Consider the following 21,263-nt stretch of genomic DNA (forward strand, 5'->3'; position numbering starts at 1 on the left):
CGCGGTGCGGCGACAGGGATGTCGGCATGGCTGCTTCCAACACCGATGTGCTCATTCGCCGCTTGTCTTGACTATTCCGACTCTATATCGTGCCGGGCTTTCACATCAAACATAGCATCGGATTGCCATGAGTTTTGGGTTCAAAGGAGTACGGTGTGTTTGAGACGAGACGCTGCAATCTCGCAGCCCTATGGTTTTTACTTGCCCTCAAGGTACAACTTCAGTCCCTCTCCTTGTGCTACAAAAGATTCTTGCAAACTCTCTCCCATCGTCGCCTTCAATATTCCCGCCAACGGCCCATTAAATTCCTCATGAGACTCGTACAAGACGGTGCCATTCCCGATATCACTGACCGCCTGCCATCGCGTTGATTTGACAGCAATTTCCGCCAAGAAATCCCACGCCAGCCTTCCCAATTCCGGCTGCACATGAGTTATGCGCTCGATTGCAAACTGCGTATGCAAAATATTGTCTGGTGTGTCCTCATTCACCGGCAACGGGAGCGGAGGAATTTGCACTCGGAAGAACAGGTAGTTGCCTTCGACAGCCCGCTGGTCGGGCAGAGAGATGTTCTTGGCTGAAGTGACGAGGGCATAGCGCACAAAGGGGTTCCAGGCTCCGTAGTTGGGGAAGTCGGTGAGTGCATCCCAGGCAGCGTCGACAGTGGTTCTGATCTCAGTGCGCGCGCTTGCACTGAAGACACCTGGTGGTACTTCTGGGAGGTTTGTGTATTCGGATTGCGCAAGAGCGAAGGGTAAGAGAGTCAAGGAGACGAGGCTGAAGAACTTTGACTTGAACATGATGGGTGAATGCTGAATCATGGCGACCTACCTGGGAAATGCATACTTTTGTACCTGAGGCTACCCCGAGGCATTCGCTTGCATTGGTTACGTCGACTAGCATACACGAAGCGAATTTCTTCTGGGATCAGAGGTCGCTTACTCCAAAAGTGGTAGGTCTTCATACGCTTTCGGGCAAAAAGCTCTCTGGGCATACTTCGGAGCTGAAGGTTAATTCGCTGATCATAATTGTTGTCGACGGGGACAAGACGGACCATGTCTGTGTACCGGAAATGAAAAGGTGATACCTGGCAGATGTGAATTCTCCTGAGTCTGGTGTGACTGTGGTTTTGTATGATGAAGTTGAGGTAGAAGCACGTGCAAGCCACGGGATGTCTCGCGGGATGTGGGCCTCGTGATATGCATGACAGGACGTCACTCATCGGAATGCATCGCGGAACGCCGCATGTGGCTGCCCAACAACATGCTGAGGCATCTACCGTGCTCGATGAAGTCACTTGACCCGACTAGCACGCTCGCAATCTACGAATGACTAGAATTAACTAAAGAGGGGCTAGATATCAGCGCAAAGGGCGGTGCCGGCGGCCGTAATGGTTGGGGCGAATGGAAGGTCGAGGGCGCGACATGCACCTGCATAAGCTGTGAGGTGCCCCTCAGTACCGCGACCAGCCCAGAAACACAACTAAGTGCACTTGCGACGCCCTGCATACATGTACACATCTCAACACTTGAGGGGTTAGATAAAGCTCCCAGTTGACTCACCACTGCGCGTTACATTCGGACTCGTCTGTATTACGCGCTGAGGAGCCTCTTACATAGCGTGCCACGTGAAGCTCCAGCCCCGCGGCTCAAACGATAGCCACGACAAGCCTCCCGACAGTACCGAGTGAAGACCAGATAGGGCCAGATAACGCGCCGAGTCAGGAACAAGGCACCAGCCATTACTGTGTATAAGTGTCTTTGCTGTGCAAGCACGGGACTGCAACCTCCACGCGCCTTGGTCACGAAGGCGCATGACGCAACCCTGTGTCTAGCATTCATCCGAACTCACTCGCCGCCCTCATCCGTCGCTACCCCTACAACCTATCTCAGGGCCACGACACATAGCAACTCTTCACGACTGAGCTAGCGCTCCAGCACACACTTCCACAAGCTCTTCCACAGGTTATATGAGCTCATCGCCCGATACCGCCGCCGAGCATACGACGCCTGTCTCCAACCTCACCTACCTGCACAAGCAACAACGCAAAGGCACAAAGGTACAGGACACACCACAAGCGCGCGGTCGCAACACGTCGAGATATGAGTTGGGAAGAAGAAATAGGGCGACGGACAAGGTTACGCGGATATACCCCAGAGAGATGTATGTGAACCGACACCTCCTTTTGCGCTCACGCCATCGTTCCTGCCATGTGCACACAAGGCATGACGTTCAGGTGGAAAGAGCGACCGAGTGACTCTTGTTTGCACTCAAACACTACTGACTATATTGCCACAGAACCAAGTCGCCTTCCTCAGCAAAGCGTCTGTCCTCCACGTCTCCCCCCTCAAACTACAATGCCACTACATCTCCGTTGCTATCGGCTATCGGTGCCACACGAACCACGGCCGCACAATACACCAACGAGTGGGCCAAGTCGGTGCCATTCTTTCCCAACTCGGGCTCGCCAGGAAATGGTGGCATAGCCATAGCTGGTTCACCGCCTACCTTTCACAACTCGCCCGGTGCACGAGACGGACTCTATGCACAACAGGCCATGTCAAACTCACCTCCAGGTGCAAGGCCTCTGAGTCATCCAAGTCAATACACAAACTTTGGCGGACGCCTGCAGAACTCGCCCGGCAAAGATCGTAGAGCATCTATGTATTCGCAGCAAGGCGCTCGTCCGCCATCCCAACACTTCGTGCCGAACCCGCCCCTGCCACATCAACCTCAAGCACATTACTATGGCTTGCCAAATATCGATTTCGGCCTCAACAGCGGCCCGACCGATGGCATCCAGCCAGGGGAGGGAGGCTATTTCTGTGGTTTCGATACTCTATCTATGGCAGGAGACGAGGCGGCTCGGTCATCCGAGAACGTGCTACTTGTTGGGTCACAAGGAGGGCTTGATGTCTTCCGTGTCGAGAAGAGCAAGATGGACATCGTGGGTCGTCTAGAAGGACTTCGGGGTGGTGTCATAGGCGCCAAGATCTTGCCTTGGACATCGCGGAGAGACCCCTTAGCGGCCTCCCGTCCACTGATCGCACTCATACTCCACGGCCCGGTCATCAAGGACAGCAGAAGCTCTAGTGGAAGCGGTGCATCCTCCGTGGTTGATGATTCGGCGTCCGAGTCGCCTAGCAGGCCATCCTCGCGACATGGAAATCGTGATGGGCAGATTAGTGGCTACCAGACAACCGTCGAAGTATACTCACTGAAGGAGAGACGGAGGTTGGCAGTCCTGTATCGCACTCCACTGATACCCCTCACAAGCCCAATCGACAGTCCTCTGTTCCAGCCTCCACCTCCGGTAGGCGAATTTGTCATTGACGCGAAGGGAAAATTCGTCGTCGTCGCATCTGGCGCAAGTGGAGAAGTCTTCGTATTCGCACCCTACTCGGGAAATCATCCAGAGTATGTTGAGCAATTCCGCTGCATCGGCAAATTATGGACATCGGTTCAGAACAGGGAACGAGCCGTTCATTCAAACGGTTCCAGTGCCGTTGATGGAAATCATGACGAGATTCCTCCCGAGAAATATGGATTGCCCGTATTCTCTCTCTCTGATCGCTGGCTTGCCATTACTCCGCCAGCATCGAGTGCGCTTTACCCTGTAAACGGTGTGGCGCTAACGTCACCCTACTACGAGCGCGCTCCAGGTCTTGCGCACCACAGCGTACCACCTCAGCCGTCGCCCAATTGCGCTGTCGATATGCCCAACGAAGCAGGCTTGATGGACAGACTTGCCCGGGAAGGGACACAAGTAGCGATCAAGAGCGCACGTTGGGCTACCGAGAAGGGAGTTCAAGCCTTCAAGAGCTACATGAATAGAGGTCAGCAAGTAAACAACGTGCCATATGGTCAGGATCCCATGCAACACTACTTCCCGCCGACTCATGGCCACAACCAGACTCAGCCAAGACAAGAAGCATCTGTGATATCCGTCTACGACTTGCAAAGACTGGTAGATGCGGAAGAAACAAGGAACAAGAACGCACTCCATCCTGTTGCCACCATGCCAGCGGCTCTCGGTTGCAGCTTCATGTCTTTTGCACCTAGTGGTCTGATGCTTATGACCGTGAGCAAGAAGGGTGATTACCAGGACGTTTGGGATCTGAAGCGCATGAACTTCCGACGAGCACGCAAGACTGTTAGAGAGCAGCCAACTGGTCCTTATGTGCGACAAGTTGCTCGCTTTACCAGGATGACAGTCGCGAACGTCATTGATGTGGTTTGGTCTGCTCCTCGAGTCGACAAGCTAGCAGTTATTACCGATAAAGGAACTGTGCACATGTTTCCGATGCCTGCGTCGGCCTTTCAGTGGCCGCCAGCTCGACGGATTCGTCCTGCGACATCCTCTGTGCCACCAAAGGATGCTACGTCTCCTGCAGGCCCTACTGGTATGGTCAACTCAGCAATGCAAGCCGTCAATAGCGCTAAGCCTTGGTTTGATGCCGTTCGTGCGAAGAATGGCACTGGCGCATCTCGATTCAGTCTTAGTGGTCTAGGTGTAACGCCTGCCGCTGGCGCAAAATCTGGTAAAGCCGTTGCTGCGGGTGTAGGCAAGTCAATCAACAACATCCGCCATGCAGGTGACAACAAGATGACGCTTCCGTCCTCGCCTAGCGGTATCAAGCCATATAGCGTACGCTGGCTTTCTGGCAGAGGGCGTGGCTCAATCGCACTAGTATCGGGCGGCGTACTTCAGATCTGGCGGGTGCAGATGAGAGCTGCGACAGGCAAAGGGAAGTCATCAAACACTGCGTCTATAACCAAGAAGAAGACTGTGGAGTTCGGACTTGCTCCCATCCCTGGTTCTGCATTGCCACCTTCTGTCACCGAGCAATTATTCCCACAATCCGGTGACCCGGAACCAACACAGGACTGCTATGGCGACTGGCTTCCTCGGACATTACCGTCTCGTAAGCCTGTCACACCGTCTCTCGCACCACTCAGCTTCTCCGAGATTGAAACAAACCCTCCTTACCAGCCCTTTTATACCGACAAGCGTGTGACACGTTTTGTCTACTCTAGACAGTCTCTTGAGGTCCATGATGAAGGCAGTGAGTACCAGCCCTCGTTACCGGGACTTATCTCCGATCTCCATCATGAAGACAGCTCGCCCTGGCTCTTTGGCGAGAGCATAGAAGCGACGCGGCTGTCGACACCAATTACTCAAGCATATGACTCCGGAGAGGACGATATTACCGGTGTTGCTGCTAGGATTGAGAACAAGCTCGTTCTTCAGGACGGTGAAGAGGAAGTGGAACAGGTTGTAGTCACCACCAGGCGAAGGCGTGTGAAGAAGGAAGGTGACGAGGATAATTTCTTCGAGGACGATTGCGAAGTATTGGATTTTGCAGAAGATAGGGTGTAATCTTGCACGATTGCACATTACTTGTCTCCCGTCCGACCAACTCTACACTCGCTATACCTATTGCATCGGGTAGGCGTTGGAAAGGCGCCGGCGTTTTCTATTTACTTTCTGGATAAGGATGGAACTTGCATCATAGGATACCACGCAACCGACAGCAGCTCTCGGCTTGCAACATCACCGCACAATGTAGATAGTCAATAAACAAACGAGAGGATCAACGAAGCTCCATCTTGCGTGTTGGCCGTAAAAGGAAAACGCCTTTTCAGTCTAACTTCGTTTCGTATTCTTAAGGAATCCACGGCTCCCGTCTAATCCTACAGCCGTGTGTCTAACTCCGCTATCCCCGCATGCCGACTAACTCCACCCTCTTGGATTGTCAACAGTAGCACTGACGTACTGATCTGATGTTTTGAGAACCGCTGATTGGTTTGAACGTTCTATTGCTGCCTGATACTCTTGCACTCTACGGGAATATCTTGAGGCTGAAGAGATGCTTGCAGCAGGTTGAGGCAGAGGAGTATAAAGCAATAGAGCTTCGTCACTTCAAAAGTAGATACTCTACCAACTCAAGCAAATAGAAAAAGCAGCAAACTTACAAGTAACATACATCCGCGTGAACAACAAACATCATGGCTTCCAAGGAGCAAACCATTGTTCTCATCACCGGTGGTATAGTACCACATTTCTTTTGTCATCTTTCTTCTCCCTCTTTCTCGTCTTTCTTTTCCCTATAAAGCTCTTGAGTTTGGACACTAACGCTAAAACAATAGCAAATGGAGGAATCGGCTTCGAACTCACCGCCCAACTCTTGCACGACAGTAAATACTTGATCCTCCTCGGCAGCCGATCTCTCGAAAAGGGCGAAGCCGCTGTGAAGCTTCTGCAGGAAAGAGGGCTGCCAGGGAAGGTGCAAGTATTGCAAATCGACGTCAACAGCGAAGCGAGCATCACCAATGCTCAAAAAGTAGTGGAAGAGAAATACAGCCGCCTCGACGCCCTGATCAACAACGCTGCCATAACGAGTGAAGAACCCACCTCAGCTTCCCTTTCCTCACGCATGACGGCTGCTTTCCAGACCAATGTCACGGGCCCTACTGTCGTCGTGGAGACTTTTGCGCCGTTGCTGGAGAAGAGCGGGCGTATGGGTAAGACACCACGGATCATCAACGTGACGAGTGGAGCTGGCAGTATTGGGTGGAGGAGTGATAGAACGAATCCGCATCAGGAGATGAAAGCCGTATGTCTCTCACCTATACAGGGCTACGGTGTTCTTGCTGACGAGGCGATTAGCTACCGTATCGTACGTCTAAAGCGGCATTGAATATGCTCACGGCGTGTCAAGATTACGAGTATGGACCCAAGGGATGGAAAGTGTTTTGTTTTTGCCCGGGTTTTACCGAGAGTAATTTGGGGCCTATGGTATGTTTGTCTTCTTCGCAGCTTATTAGCCGTTTAGGCTCGGTATGGTGAGGTGCGTACTGATAGCTGGAGTAGAACAAAGTGGAGCATGGGGCGAAGCCTACGAGTGAGGGCGCGAAGCCCATGGTTGCCATCTTGGAGGGGAAGAGGGATGAGGAGCATGGGGGGTACTTGAAGGCGGATGGATGCTGGCCATGGTAGATGGTACTTGTGTGGATGATAGGCATGGACTGTGTAGTCTGCATGCAGCTTGGACGATAGTGAGTTGTTGTGACAAATTGAAAGGGGTATCTGCATTGTTCCTTCATATCTTCGTTTCCAATCCCGTCTTGACACATGACCTTTTCCCTCCTTGCTGGGTTCAACCATCTCAATGCCTCAAGAACATCTTGTAACTTGGGCTGTTGGTCACTTCCTTGTACGGATACCCAATGTCCTTCAAGAAGCTCGCCAACTTGCTACTGTCCTCCTCCTTGCACTGTATACCTGCCAGGATCTTCGCAACGTCTCCTCCGTAATTCCTGTAGTGGAAAAGACTGATGTTCATCCCCGGTTGCAGTGTGTTTAGGAACTTGTATAGTGCACCTCCTCGCTCAGGGAACTCAAACATGTAGAGATGCTCGTCGGCTGCGTTGCTGCGACCTCCGACCAGGTAGCGAATATGCGACTTTGCAAGTTCGTCTTGGGACAGATCTTCAGCAGTCATGCCTTCAGCGCTAAGGCGATCGATGAGGTCGGGTAGGTCGCGGGCTCGCGTTGCAGCCTTCAGTTCGACACCAACAAGGATCTGGGCGGAGTCGGGACCGGAGTAGCGGTAGCTGAACTCTGTGACGGCCATTGGGTGAATGATGGAAACCAGCTTTGCAAAGGCACCGGGTTGTTCAGGGATTGTGACGGACAAGATGGCTTCTTTGTTCTCACCGATGGCGGCGCGTTCGGCGACGAAGCGGAGACGGTCGAAGTTCATGTTTGCGCCACTTGCAATAGCAACCAAACCACGGTTGCGGTCTGGTGAGGGATTGCGGCTCACCCACTTCTTCAGACCCGCAAGGGCGAGTGCGCCGGCGGGCTCCACAATAGAGCGTGTATCTTCGAACATGTCCTTGATGGCTGCACATGTCTCGTCTGTTGTAACTTGGACTACCTCATCGACCACCTCTTGACATATCCTGAACGTTTCCTCTCCTACTGTCTTGACTGCGGCTCCATCTGCGAACAACCCTACGTCCTTTAAGAAGACGCGCTTTCCGGCCTTGAGCGATTCTACCATGGCGTTCGCGTCGTATTGCTCTACTCCTATGATCTTGACGTGTGGTGCTATCCGTTTAATGTATACACCTGTGCCTGCGATGAGTCCTCCACCCCCGACACAGCAAAAGACGGCCTTGAGGTCTTGCAAGTTTGTCTGTCGCAGCAACTCCATGCCAACTGTACCCTGACCTGCGATGACATACGGATCATCGAATGGCGGTATAGATATAAGCCCATGCAGCTTCTCCAATCTTGCAGCCTCTGCCTTTGCAGCATCGAAGTCAGCGCCGTGTAGTATGACTGAGCCTCCTAGACGTGAGACATTCTTGTGTTTGATATCGGGAGTTCCAGAAGGCATGACAATGGTCGCGGGAATCTTGAGTTTGCGCGCAGAGTATGCTACACCTTGTGCATGGTTTCCAGCGCTACATGCAACGACACCTTTCCATCTGTCCTTTGGGTCCAAGTGTGCCATTTTGTTGTATGCACCGCGTAGCTTGAAGCTGAACACAGGCTGTAAATCCTCACGCTTGAGCAGAACATTGCATTCTAGCCTGTTGCTCAGATTGGTCGCGTGAGTGAGAGGCGTTTCCTGAACAGCTTCGTAGACGCGCGAAGTGAGGATCAGACGGAGATAGTCGGGGTGGCCGTTGGGCAGAAGAAACGCTTCGGGTATGACATGGTTGGTTCGTGAAATGTTCGATTCGGAAGGCGGACTCGGGTTTGCGCTGTACTCGGTAAGAGCGAGGCCTGTCTTCGGTGTGCGAGGTGAGACAAGACCATTGGGGCCATTGTCAGGCGTAGTCGGTCGTGAGTAGTCAGGTACGGTTGCCATTGTGATGTTGTTGTTATTAGAATGACAATTGTTAAGTCGCAATTTTTGGGAGAGCTATCGGTGACTCGGTCGGCCTGCATCGGAGGTAGGGGTCTCTCTAGCGCGCAGTGGGGAGCTTCCAAAACTTGGTGGGGTAGCTTCCCAACCTTCTGACTTCATCCCATCTCTTGTAGGACGGGCACCTCCGACATGTCTCACACAACGTATCTGCTCTGAGTATCTTCACGTCATTTTCGCGTGCTCTCTTAACGTCCAAATCCTTGCTTTGTAGTCTGCATCTAGCCTGTTTTGTATGGTCATCATGTATCTTTTCGATGCCTCCTGAGGGTCTTCGCGACATCATCGTCTTGCAACTGGTGGCCAAGAGATATCCAACGACCTCCTGAGCTATCTAATCTTCGACGCTCTTGAGATCTATATATCCTTCGTACGCTCCACAATTTCGTCCTGGCTACCATGGCGTCGCGCTGCTCGACGATGTATCTCTTGTGGGGGACTCTAGTAGGTCGCTTGTCTGGATAGCCCTGGACGACTGGACTGCGACAACTCTGCGCCATCCCCATACACAGGTGCGTTGGTTGCTCGTATGCTGATCTGCAGGACAAGAAGCGTAGAGCGTTGCGTAATGATTGACGCGAGCGGCGGCGAAACCTGCTTTATCATCGTTTGAGCTTGCAGTGGATGACATTAGGATTTAGATCGAGGTAATTTAGACGTGATGGTTGGTTTGTAATCTTTGAGCGCGGCTGTGAATAATCGTTAGTGCGAAGGAGGCTGAAGCTTTGGCGATGGCTCAATTCGAAGTTCATTGTCTATCACGACGAACAACTGCTCACTTTTCCTTCAATTCAATTCGACCTTTCCGACCTCTACTATCGGGATAGACGCAGCGATGCAAGCGCAAGGCTGAAGTAAGACATGCCTGTCGACCTGCCCGACCTGCCCGACCTGCCTATGTCTATCGGGTGTCGAGGCAGGCCGTCCAGTTTCTTCACGATCGGGCAAGGACGGCTTCGCCATTTGCTGACAGAGCAGGGTGTCGAGCAACCTTAGAGCAGGCTCACTATCGCATCTCTCTGACTTTCTGGGCTATCTCAATCGCAAGGGCGTTGTACGCGAGCCTGGCTTCAGGAAATAGGCGGACTTGGCCTCACTATCAGCTCTCCTCCCCTCGATCTTCAACTCGGGCTGAGCACTTCCAAGAATCACGGCGCAGAGACGTCTCCTTTGGATTGCTTGTGTCTTCAGAGAGCACGCGTTCTGCTGCAAAGGAAGCCTGGCGGCCGCCGCAAAGCCTCAGCAAAGCAGCTCAATTCTCCGACGCTCGGGCCGAACAACCTTCTATCGCAGATGATCCCTACATTTGCCCTTCTAATTGTTTTAAGAAAGGATAGACCACGATCGGTTTGGTAGGACAAGCCTGTCTGCAAGGCAGACAATACTCAGGTATACGCTCCTACACTCTAGGAAAGGGCGACTTTGCTGACTTGATGACCACCTCGGGCCGCACCGAAGGTTGTTGTGTGATAGAAATTGCCTCTTTCTCGCCGCACACCGATCATCGATCCGACTCAAAGCCATTATCGCCACCGACACGTCCGCTAAGCACTCCGACAGACATGCATTATGATCACAACCTCCATGCAGTCGACATGGTTGATCGCTAAGAACCCGGATTTCTGGAAATGATCACTAAGCCATACACAGATGTTGTCTGAAAATCTGACGAAAAGGAGTGGAGCTAACGGCCAAGCTCATCACGACCCAAAGCTTTGGCCCCTGTCGCTACTATCGTCGTGAATCATCTTGACGCTCGAACAGATGACGGTACACTGGCAGTTGCGTCGAGATAGCGAGGGATCGAGGAACTTTTGAAGTCATCTCGAGACCACAGAGCTCTGAAACTAGTTACGATTAGCATCGAAGCATTTACATCTACGAAAAGAGAGGGCTCAATGATGGTTAGACTCTCATACGGACATCCGGCGGAAAGCATTGGAGAATTGCCAGTTTGGTATACCTGCACACAACCCGGGATAGTCGCTAAGCGGAAGATCCACAAAGAACTATTACACAGACGACTGTCCATCCAACCTACGTGGCGAGCAAGCTCTATCGATATCTTGCAGACTCAGTCTCGACATGAGACACCGTCGTGTTTCATGCAAAAACCCCGTCGACTTTGCTTGTGTTAGTTGAAGAGGCACCAGGAAGGGTTGGGCACTTACGCTGCACCTCTTGACAAAGGAATGTTGAGCATTACCCCGTGGATCGACCAACTCATTTGCTTTCGGCATTTCGACCGAGCACCAAGGTGTTACCGCTATCCTGCTTGCCTGCGATGCCTCTCTGATGCAAGCATTGGAAAATGTCCGAGACCCATTGCGTGGAAAGCTCTGTTATGGGAGTACCAATATTGAATCTTAGTCGGAATGCTCGCACAATCAGCTGACTATTACTATCCCGGAATAATTGATCGTTGATCTTGGTCCTATCAGAAATTCGGTACCAAGGAGAGTCAGTGCCAAAGACCATTCTGTCTGCGTCACAGCTGGCTCCGAGGTGAACCGATTCTTCTTCGTATGTAAAGCCAATGCCGTCAGCCTCTACTAGCGGTCGTGTCACCTCGTTTTCCATGACAGGGATGAAACGGATATTGAAATTGGCTAGGTTGTATCGGTCCTCTCTCATGGATGTAGAAATGATCCATAAGTCCTGGGACCTTGAATCTGCCATGAGATTAGCTCGCTCGTACTGGAAGACGAAAGTGTTCTGAAAGAATACGTCGAGGATCATGTCGCCCCAAATGCGGCAGACGTGACGCAGATACAGAACCTTGGGAATTCTCTCGAAATCAAGATCGGATACTGTCCAGTCATAGTTCGCTATACCTCCGACCCAGGCACGGTGGCTTGGAGGCACCAGTCGACAGCGAAAACATATACGATCATCGCTATGAATCCGGAAACTTAGTGCCATGAGCACCGGGCCTTCGAACAAACCCACATTCTTGAAGATCTTGTTGAGTAATTCTGCTGGCATGTCGGATAGACCATTCGCAGTCTTTCCTGGATATATGCAGCTCTCTGCAATGTATGGTGGTGCATCACGGTACAGCTGCTCATGCAGCTCGTAACGGTTCGTGAAGATCATACTCTCCTCACCCGGTGGAAGAGTGATGGCCTGATGATACCGAAATGGTAAGACATCCACTGCACAATTGGGTCGAACAGGCCAACTAAGAATGTTACCTTCCAAGTATCCGTAGTGGGGGAAAAGACAGTGGTAGCCATTTGTTTGCTCATCGTCCCTGAAGATGGGACCGCCTGAATAAACCATACTCCACAGCAAATCTGTTCTTCCACGGTAGAAGGGAAACAAGTGTTCCCACTCGCACCACATCGCGGTGGGACCAAGACATCGCTCAGGGGATGTCAAGAGTAGCAAAAGCTTCATCTGTATTACGGAAAAGCCGGATTCGGTGTCTTTGTTGCTGGTGGAATCGTCCCACATCTTGCGCAATAGTGTACCTGGGGTAGACATCTCCCTCACAAACCAGGAAACATCGTCAGAACCCATGGATGTAAGCCGCAAACCTGGAAAGCGAGCATAAACCTCCGCGATCTCACGTTTGCCGTTGCCTGTCTCTTTCCAGATGCGAAAGGCATTGTCTAGCTCTTTCTCTTTCGCTAGCCATGCGTTATAGGTCATGGCATCCTGTCCGGTTCTCCAGACACGCTCCTCTCCTGATACGGTACGGCAGGGATATTTGTGCGATGTTGTAATTTTCGAATCCCCCGGTTTGACGTGGATGTCCGTGATTGAGGAACGGGAGCGACGCCGAAATTTCTTACTAGGCTTAGCTGGAGGATTGAAGACTGGTGTTGAAGCTGGATCTGTTAGCGATGCCAGCACCTCTCCCGACGACGACTTACGAGGCAGCATTGGCCACTCTTCATGACTGAGAGCGGGAAGAGTTCTATGGTCTTGGAGACTGCCCATGGTTGCCTTTGGCTTGAGTGTGTAAAAAGCGATGTCAGATTCTCTTCGTGGCGGTTGAGTCGACTGCAGAGTCGTTGCGTTATTTCGCTTGCGAAGACGACCGTCAGCACGCACGCTTGACATATAACTACAGTCGGGCCCCGGTGGGTAACTGACTTCAGCCGATACGGTTGTTGGCAGATAGTATGACATTTGTGGATCCGAACACCAGCCCAGTGTCGCTTGAATAGCTGCGAATGCTACCTATAGCGATCAGCGATGCTGTCGTCGGTGCGACGGTATGCTGGCAAAGCTGTGTGGGAGTGTCCCTGTAGTCGAGGATGCCTACCTTTCACGATGACCTAGCCTTGTACACCCGGCGAAGTGACACGGATATGTCTGAAGTAGTCCTCCAGATCTCAGATGGAGTCCAGAATCTGCTTTCAGAACTGTCAGGGGGGCTTGCAGAAGAGGTGGTCCGTCTCGTGATCGCACTTGGTCAGATTTCGCGACAAGGCGTGGTCGCAGAAGTTGCAGGCAATGTTGATGTGGTCTTTAGCATCGTCGCAAGCCCTTTGGAGGTGTTCGAGGCCGGATAGAAGAGCTATCGTGGTGGATGTTGCTGTCGTCGTCGCCGTCACCGTCGTTGGCAATGTCCGTATTGAAGCGCGCTGGGAGCACGGAACTGCGGAGGTAGCTGATGGCGCTGAAATGCCTATGAATGTCTCGCAGTGTTCGCGAGAGTTGTGCGTACGGGGAACTATCGACTTTGCGTCTAAGAAGAAGGTGCTTGTCTTCTGTGGCAGTTGTGTGGTGAAGTTATCAAGAGTTTGGAGCCAGAGGTCGGGAGAGACGGGCATAGGCGAACACCAAACTTGAGAGTCGCCACACCAGAACAGTACCGCATGGGTTGGATATTTTTATGTCCACACTACCGATGGCCCAGTCTGTAGTTGAAGGACTGTGGGCTTGCGAGGCGTACAGTCATGTCGACGCTCCTTTCTGACGATGATTGGGATGCCGAGGTCTTACGAGATTCATTATCTCATCCCTGGCGTCCAGAGGGAGATGAGAGACCAGCTTCTACGATCATCGAATTGCGAGATGCAACTTGTCAAAAGACGCTGGCACATTATCCCCAACGTGTGCGGCAAGCTGGAACACAGGACAGCACTTTACAAGAGTAGAACATGCAGTTTTCTTACAATAAGCACGCCAGTGTTACGGCTTATGGACTAGGCACCACACATCTCAAGAGTCGTACACCAATCTCTGGCTTCCTCCACATCACACACGCAGTTTCTAGAATTGAGGTTGGAATAACTGGCATTCTTGAGTCAAACTGCAGCGGATCGTGCCACATCCCTATGTATCTTCCTGTGGCTTTTCCACTTTTCAAGCTGCTGAATTACCGTCAATACTGTCAAACCTTGGACCATATGTCTGCTACAATCATCATTCACGGCTGCTCCAACGCCCCTAGACCTCGCAGTATTCATTCCACTTCAGGCCAGTGTACTTTCAAAAACACGATGGCGATGGCGTGCGAAGCCCGGAGTATCTTCATATTTTATGTAACCCAGAAGAAGCTTACCCCGGATATGGTAGTTGTAATTGTGCTTCATGATGCGCGTGGCCACCTCCGGCAGGCGCGAGAAGGAATCCTGGAACGTGGTGCCTCGTGGCCCAGTACTCTACGATGATGTAATAACTCCGTTGGTGTATGTCAGCATTACGACGAGACATTGCGGTATGGATGCTTCGAGCTGCCGAGCGCGTTCAAAATGCAGCAGTCAGCTCTGGTCTGGCCGTATCGGTTTGAGCGGGAGCTGACAGACTGTTAGCGCGATGAACCTGGATATAACGGTCGACCCGCAGGGAGAACACGGCATGGCGAGCTTCTCTCTTTGGTTGAAAGGGTGCAGGCGCGGTCTCCGCATGCAGGAGTCGAGTGGGGTAAGCATTGTCATAACAGAGAGCCTACAAGCACAGTATACAGCGCCGATGGTATTCCGCTTGTGAATAGCTCAATTGCAGTCCTTTATGGCTGGAGAAAGAGGACGGAAGATTACAAAGATCTTTTCGTGTGTTGCGGTCCGACGTGGAGGAAGAGCAAGTTTTGATGCGGTGATTGTCGAAAGCGAGAGACCAACGCACTGGACGAAAATCAACATCACGCCAAATTATGAGGCCCAAGCGTTTAGCCATGATGATTCCAACATCTTGAACGATTCTCAAGCTTCTAGATCTGTGTAGAATGTATCAAAGGAAGAGTTGGGAGCACTTCAGACTGATAGCGTAATCTGTCATCGTCTATACCTGAAGAGTCAAGGCAGAGCTCTACAGTAGAGTAGAGCCGCTTGAAGAGATAGCCATGAGGCATGTTGGTAGGGAAGAGATTTTGCAGGGGGATATGTCTTCATTCATGCTTGGTTCATCTGGTGTCAAGCGACCAGCTCCTTCACCCACAAGACGTCTTTCATCGACGGTCTAGCGACCACGCACACCAACCTCAAAGCCTCGTCAGTCCGATGCCCACGCATCCAGACTTATCAAGCCCGCTCCATCTCATCCTGGGTCGACGCCGCCATCGTCAGCGTGCCGTTAGCCAACTGTCCCACCCCCCAGAAGAAACCGGACGCTGGCTGGCCCAAGTAGATCGGGAACGAAACCGAGAACATCTCTTCGTCGTCCTCCTTGTGGACAACACCGATAGGTTCCTCCCAAGCCAGGACGTAGTCAGCCTTGGCTAGCCTGGTCCTGAAGGACGCAGGGTCGCCGCCGACGGCTATCACCATCTGGTCGAGTCGCGACTGTGCCGCCAGCGTGCTCCGAGCCTGCTGTCTGAAGACTGCCCAGCGATAACTGCCGTTCGGCTGCCTCGTGTAAACCCGCTCGCCGTCCGCGAGGCCGTCATCTGAGCTTTGACTATGCTGCAATATATTAGTATACGGTTGAGTGAGATGGGGAGCAGGTGGTACCTACACCAGGTTCCCTTCCATACGACCAATACGTATTGGTTGCATTGACCACGCAGGTACGACCACGATCCCACGCACCAGGATAAGGCGGGGATGGAGGAGGCGGAGGAGTAGGCGGTTTGGGGGGAGACGCCGAGGGTTGCTGCCGACGACGAGGACTTGGAAACTCTGCGGTCTCCGAGACAACGGACGGTGGGAAGAGGTCAAGACCGTATCCAGCTTCTCTTTGATCTATGATAGCGTTGATATACGCTTTCACGTCCTCAGGAGCATCGTTGAACATATTAGCCGCATCGCTCTCGGAGATGAAGTCTTCCTGCTCAGCAAGGATGTCAAGAGAAGGTTGGTCAAGCCCATGGGCCGAAAGAGAGGCGTCTGACTGGGAGGGACCAAACCGCATGTTGATGATTATGCGATTTTGGTTTGCTAAGAAGAGGGGAAGTGAGACAGAGTTGTTGTAACTTTTGACCTCCCCGCCAAGACTATGAGCGAGCTAGCGTCGTTAGCGAACGGTCACTTAGGCAGTGCTCGAAGAGGATTAAGGGAGTGATGGTGAGAGGGGATGATTTCCAAAAATTCGTCAGTCAAAGGAAACGTCCAGGCACGAGCATGGTCGATTTCGAGGCTTTCAAGAAATGCGTTCGACCGAACAAGATCACTAGTGACATTCCGGAACTTGCGATACCACAAGGAAGTTTTCTAGTTGTCCAGAGACAACATCTTGGTGTAGTTGCAATGTTTGAAACTACTCTGATTAAAGAGGAGATACTGTCTGGCTGCAGGCTATGCAAAATCCTCATCTATTCCAGGGCCTTCACATTCCTAGTTCTGCTCTATGGCATGTTTGAGCCAAGCTACTTGGGCCAACAACCAACCTGGCAGGCTGAGCAGCTCATCTTCATACATAAATTCGACAGTTACTTTCCCAGTGACGCGCTTTCGGGTTAGAGCGCGAACTTCAGGAGCATTTCGGAAAACCTGTTCTCGAGGAGGCGTCTTCTTTCCTGATTGCTTCTGCAACCGGAAGTGATGTTCCTCGAACTCCAAGTTGCCGATTGATACATGTAGCCTCCTGATCTGGATTTGAACGTGGAAAAAGTCTTTTACAGTCTTACGCGGAGAGACAGTTTGTGAGGCTAGTCTCGACGTCGTGGATGAGAACTTGGAGATTTGGATGGATGCCTCTTGTCCACCTCTGATACGTCCCCAAGTCGAAGCAGTTGTGTCCAAAGAAGACCTCTCGCACGATTGGCAGCAGCGCCTTCGCCACCAAGCCTAGCTCTAAGACCTCAGCCATGGGCTTGAGAAATGTTGATTCGTTCACCATATGGTTGTAGTAGCCGCGTGGTCACGTCTCGAGCCTAGGTTCAGCGCGCGTATATCTTGTAGTATGCGGATATGGATATAGCTTATCCCCCTCGACTAATACGTGCTTGAATATCTCGATGTGGATCTCGGTGGGCAAATCGAGGAACAGGGGACGAGGCTGGTTCGTGCCTGCGGGCGTCGGCAGGATGGTAGCGGCGACAGCGACGTGGTCATTTTCGAACTGATCGGCAACTGTCGAAGATGGCGAGGAGGAAGACGGCATCTACAATCCGTCAGATAAAAACAAGTATCGTGAGATGTGCTGTATACATACTGTGGCGCGGGAGTTGGAGCCGTCACGAGATTGCTACTCATGGAGATACTCGACCGGGTATGGCGGCTGAGCTTGGAACCGGGCGACAAGCAAGGCAGTGGTGGCGAGACTGGTGAAAACGATGCTCTTACTACGAGGGCAGATACGCGGCAAGATGGCTCCAGCGGCAGCTTTAGTAGTAGAAGGCGGCGCAGACTCAGCCAAGGCGATGAGTGGATCTTCGCAAGTGTCGGTTCTGGAATATCTTCGATGTCAGCAAAGTCGCGACAAAGAGAGTTGTGGGCAGAATCTGAGAAGATTGGACTGCTTTGGCGGAGGGCTGTGGCGGAGGTGACTGCAGACAGCTTTAACGACACCAAAGGAACGTTCCAGTCTATGGATCACTCTTAGCGTACGGAAGAAGCGCAATTCCAAGTGACCAACGAAGATACGCAAAGATTCAGGAAATCAGAAGAAAACGCCTGAACCGAAGAGCAGTTGGTACTTGTGCCTGAGCTCTTAGCTCAGAGATGAAGGAAGAGAGGCTCATTTCACTCAACATGGCATACGCACCATTCACAGAAAGATATCAATAACTTCTGTAGTTTTGGGGCATCTTTTGGATGTTGTTCGGCAACAGTTACTACGGCATCACGATTGATCTGTTCAGGGTTGATTGCCTACGGTTAGCCAAAGATAATATGTAAATACGGTTTGCAGAGGCAAGAAGTTATCTGTATCGTTGTTTGATTAGAACAGACGGTCTAGAACATCCAGCACTTTGAAACTGTGCAAAAAGCTCCGACCACAGCCACGGAGACAATGCAGCTAGTAACCCCAGCTACCGACTCAGAGCGTACTATTCGTCCGGATTCCTCCAATCAAGCCGCCTCAAACGTTCCAGCTCAATTGCCTTCAATGTCTTTGTTCCGAAATCCGTGGAGATACGACCGTAAGCATCGAGTTCGCTGTCCAAGTCCAACACATTCCTCTGCCTAAGAGTATTACTGCTCCGTGGTGATAAAGCTAGAGCTGGATATGAATAGGGATCGTTGGAAGTCCCTTGTCTTCCTTTAGGCTTTGCTAGGCACCGTTCTAGACGACGAATTTGGGTCGGTGCGATCTGGAACGGAGCGTCTACCACGAGCTCTCCAACACCCCGAAGGTGGGTAAGCAAGTCGAGTCCAGGCATCTGACGAAACAACCACTCTAGTTCGGCGGGTGTACGATGCCTCCTGCCTGCAAAATCTCGCACTTTGATCTTAATCGTCCGCAGGTTGGTGCTCTCGCCAACGAGTCCGACCAGCTGTCTGCTGTAAATGTTTTGCTGCCTTGGGTTGTCGACTGAACCCAAATTGAAGGACAAAACGACATGAGTTACTTGCCCTCGATAATGTGGAGGAAGGCCTTTGATCCATTTCAGGCTGTTACGAGAGGTTAGGTCGAAGACGTTGTATCGAAAGAAGTGGTTCAAAGCTGGGCTCCGCAGTCGCCAATAGATCGATGCTTCATCCATAGCCAGAAGCTTGTTTAATGGTGGTAGCGGGATGACGTCCTCATTTGGCTGACCTACTTTCCTGACCTCGAGTTCGGGCTCTCCTGATTGGTGATTCATATTACTCACCCGAATTTCTTGGCCTGGGAAAACAAAAGCATGCCCCATTACTTCAAGTAACAGCTCCTCGGGTAGCTTCTCAATTTCGAAACCAGGGTTGACAGATGCGCTGATCTGCGACGGCATTGCATTGTTGACCGTCGAGGCGATATGCGAAGAGGCAAGAGGTTGAGGTGCTATACATGTTTGCAAAGCAAGGTTCATGCCCACCACTGGTAAGGACATGCCGATACACGGATCAATCACTGTTGGATCAATGATGAACCTTGACCGCTCGTACTAGTCGCTGTCAGTGGGTTGTAAGACGCTAAACAGTTTTGATCTTACAGTTTGTATGCCCTCGGGAAGATCTGAGGCAGACGCCGGTGGAAACCGAACCCAGATCATATCGTCTGAGTAGCCTTGCTGCTGAGGCTTCTCCAAGTCGCAATCTTCGCCGTCCGAACCCAACATGTCGTAGTTTCCAGGGATATTAAGTAGTCTTCCAGATCGTCCCTGAAGCTCGTCGAACAAAGAGGACTGGGACATGGCCGGCGATCGACGGATAGAATGCGTGTCAGTGGCCATAAAAGCCGACTCGGGAGAAGGCGAAGGCGTGTTATGAATGCCGTCGACAGCAGCCGTTGAGAAAGAAGCTTGTCTAGTAGACGTACTACCAAAAAATGTTGTCGTTGGAGAGGAGAGCCGACTGTTGCCCATTCGAATGCGGGGGACGGTGAGCATCTTGCGATTAGACAGGGAGTTAGCCGTCGTCATACTCTGCGCTTTTTGTAAGCTGGAGGACTTTCGCTGCTAAAAGACTTCACTGACTGGGGTTGACAGAACGTGAGCCGGGGAAGCCACGAATATAGCGCTAGCGGCCATGGCTATCGGCAGCGCGCCAACGGCCTGCGTGTTTACGATGGTCTCGTTGTTGGTTGCAGATTCCACTGTCATTACGCGATAGTATACCAAGGGAGTCGAGTTGAACATCGGGACACCACTCATATCGGGCGTCGCAATGGACAGTGCGAGGAAGTATCTACAAGAGGGGGTAGAGAGAACGAAACCCGGAGAGATCAAGAAAAAGAGCAGAAGTCCGCGTTTGCGAACTGTAGTGCTTGCAGGCGGGCGTCCTTGACGAGGTATCGTTATGCTTGGTGACTTTTTGTATCTTTGTTAACAAAACGTCGTTTCGCGAAGCGACTGATGAGGTTAATATACCTTGAACTGTGTGGCTCGCAAAATTCTGGGTGTGCTAGTATCGAAGATGGTGGTAGTCAAGTGGGGTCACAAGGCTGGAAGCCTCGAAGGTCGTGGGTGTATCGCGGATGTGGGCTTTCATTTCGCCATGACGCGTATCACACACGCCGAAATGTCCTCTCTCCACAAACAAGAAAGTGGAGCCAGATGAACAAATTAAAAAAAAAGCAGAGTCTGGTTCCAGCGAACGAACATCGATGAGCTGTCCATCCGGAAGTGCATGGCTTCTCAGCAGTATCTATGAGCCGCTAACAAAGAAGGCCACCATTAGAACCGACAGATTGTAGACATATTTACATCTTCAAGTGTGCGGCTCACTCGGCGCGCTTGTCATTCCACATAGCTGAATGAGCTTAGAATGTTGGATGTCAAGATGCGAATCTTACATAAAGCCTTACATGCCACAAGCATGAAGCGATGATGAGTAAGCGCAGTAAAAAGGACCATTATACAAGAAAAGGATTGACATGCCAAACCATAATAGTTGCATAGTTTTAAGTCGTGGGCTGTCACTGGAAGGCATAACATGTAAGCTCCTTGTTCCTTTATGTTCATCAATGCTATCGCGACCGTCCCGTGACAGCATATGGCAAGAAGTTACTAAATCCATCATGTACCCGATCAGTCACCGTGCCGAATGTCTGACTATAAAGACGGAATCTTGAGTCTGTTAGTCGACAATTTTCGTTTCTCTTGAGTGGATACAGGCTGGCGTTTCAGACAGGGGTCGGCAGTGTCCAGGTGTACTCCCAGAAGTGAGAGTTCACTTACGTAGACGAGGTACACTTCGCGTAGCCACACCACAAAGAGTTTTCATTTTGACTTATTTAGTCATCTATCCCAGAGTTGAGTCCGTCAAGCAAGCAGGCAAAGGTCACACCGTTACGACTTTTCACATACGCAGAACGAGCCAGCGTATACCGCTCTTGCGACCGGTC

The 21,263-nt window shown here is 51.6% G+C and overlaps 7 protein-coding genes across 8 annotated transcripts; 2 read left to right on the forward strand and 5 right to left on the reverse strand.

Annotated features, from left to right (window-relative positions):
• Nucleotides 1–197: 197 nt before the first annotated feature.
• On the reverse strand, nucleotides 198–800 carry ALTATR162_LOCUS8549 (uncharacterized protein; the record flags this gene model as incomplete). The annotated part of the gene is made up of 1 exon (XM_043316180.1): nucleotides 198–800. The coding sequence occupies one exon, from the start codon at nucleotides 798–800 to the stop codon at nucleotides 198–200; it is 603 nt and encodes a 200-aa protein (XP_043172115.1).
• A 1,169-nt stretch (nucleotides 801–1,969) lies between these two features.
• On the forward strand, nucleotides 1,970–5,380 carry ALTATR162_LOCUS8550 (uncharacterized protein; the record flags this gene model as incomplete). Of its 2 annotated transcripts, XM_043316182.1 has the most annotated exons (3): nucleotides 1,970–2,163; nucleotides 2,299–4,009; nucleotides 4,063–4,098. In XM_043316182.1, 3 exons carry the CDS (start codon nucleotides 1,970–1,972, stop codon nucleotides 4,096–4,098), a joined length of 1,941 nt encoding a protein of 646 aa, XP_043172117.1. The 2 variants fall into 2 exon arrangements, with proteins under 2 accessions (XP_043172117.1, XP_043172116.1); XM_043316181.1 differs by having other exon boundaries at nucleotides 2,299–5,380.
• A 629-nt stretch (nucleotides 5,381–6,009) lies between these two features.
• Nucleotides 6,010–7,000, forward strand: ALTATR162_LOCUS8551 (uncharacterized protein; the record flags this gene model as incomplete). Its single annotated transcript, XM_043316183.1, has 4 exons — nucleotides 6,010–6,049; nucleotides 6,151–6,617; nucleotides 6,671–6,799; nucleotides 6,875–7,000. The coding sequence occupies 4 exons, from the start codon at nucleotides 6,010–6,012 to the stop codon at nucleotides 6,998–7,000; spliced, it is 762 nt and encodes a 253-aa protein (XP_043172118.1).
• Nucleotides 7,001–7,169: 169 nt separating this feature from the next.
• ALTATR162_LOCUS8552 (uncharacterized protein) lies at nucleotides 7,170–8,885 on the reverse strand (the record flags this gene model as incomplete). The annotated part of the gene is made up of 1 exon (XM_043316184.1): nucleotides 7,170–8,885. One exon carries the CDS (start codon nucleotides 8,883–8,885, stop codon nucleotides 7,170–7,172), a length of 1,716 nt encoding a protein of 571 aa, XP_043172119.1.
• Nucleotides 8,886–11,165: 2,280 nt separating this feature from the next.
• Nucleotides 11,166–12,887, reverse strand: ALTATR162_LOCUS8553 (uncharacterized protein; the record flags this gene model as incomplete). Its single annotated transcript, XM_043316185.1, has 2 exons — nucleotides 11,166–12,775; nucleotides 12,821–12,887. 2 exons carry the CDS (start codon nucleotides 12,885–12,887, stop codon nucleotides 11,166–11,168), a joined length of 1,677 nt encoding a protein of 558 aa, XP_043172120.1.
• A 2,531-nt stretch (nucleotides 12,888–15,418) lies between these two features.
• On the reverse strand, nucleotides 15,419–16,247 carry ALTATR162_LOCUS8554 (uncharacterized protein; the record flags this gene model as incomplete). Its single annotated transcript, XM_043316186.1, has 2 exons — nucleotides 15,419–15,799; nucleotides 15,852–16,247. The coding sequence occupies 2 exons, from the start codon at nucleotides 16,245–16,247 to the stop codon at nucleotides 15,419–15,421; spliced, it is 777 nt and encodes a 258-aa protein (XP_043172121.1).
• Nucleotides 16,248–18,327: 2,080 nt separating this feature from the next.
• Nucleotides 18,328–19,806, reverse strand: ALTATR162_LOCUS8555 (uncharacterized protein; the record flags this gene model as incomplete). Its single annotated transcript, XM_043316187.1, has 2 exons — nucleotides 18,328–19,362; nucleotides 19,411–19,806. 2 exons carry the CDS (start codon nucleotides 19,804–19,806, stop codon nucleotides 18,328–18,330), a joined length of 1,431 nt encoding a protein of 476 aa, XP_043172122.1.
• Between the last annotated feature and the right edge of the window lie 1,457 nt (nucleotides 19,807–21,263).

This window comes from Alternaria atra (genome assembly GCF_907166805.1).
Source record: "Alternaria atra isolate CS162 genome assembly, contig: 29, whole genome shotgun sequence".
Taxonomy (NCBI): Eukaryota; Fungi; Ascomycota; class Dothideomycetes; order Pleosporales; family Pleosporaceae; genus Alternaria; species Alternaria atra.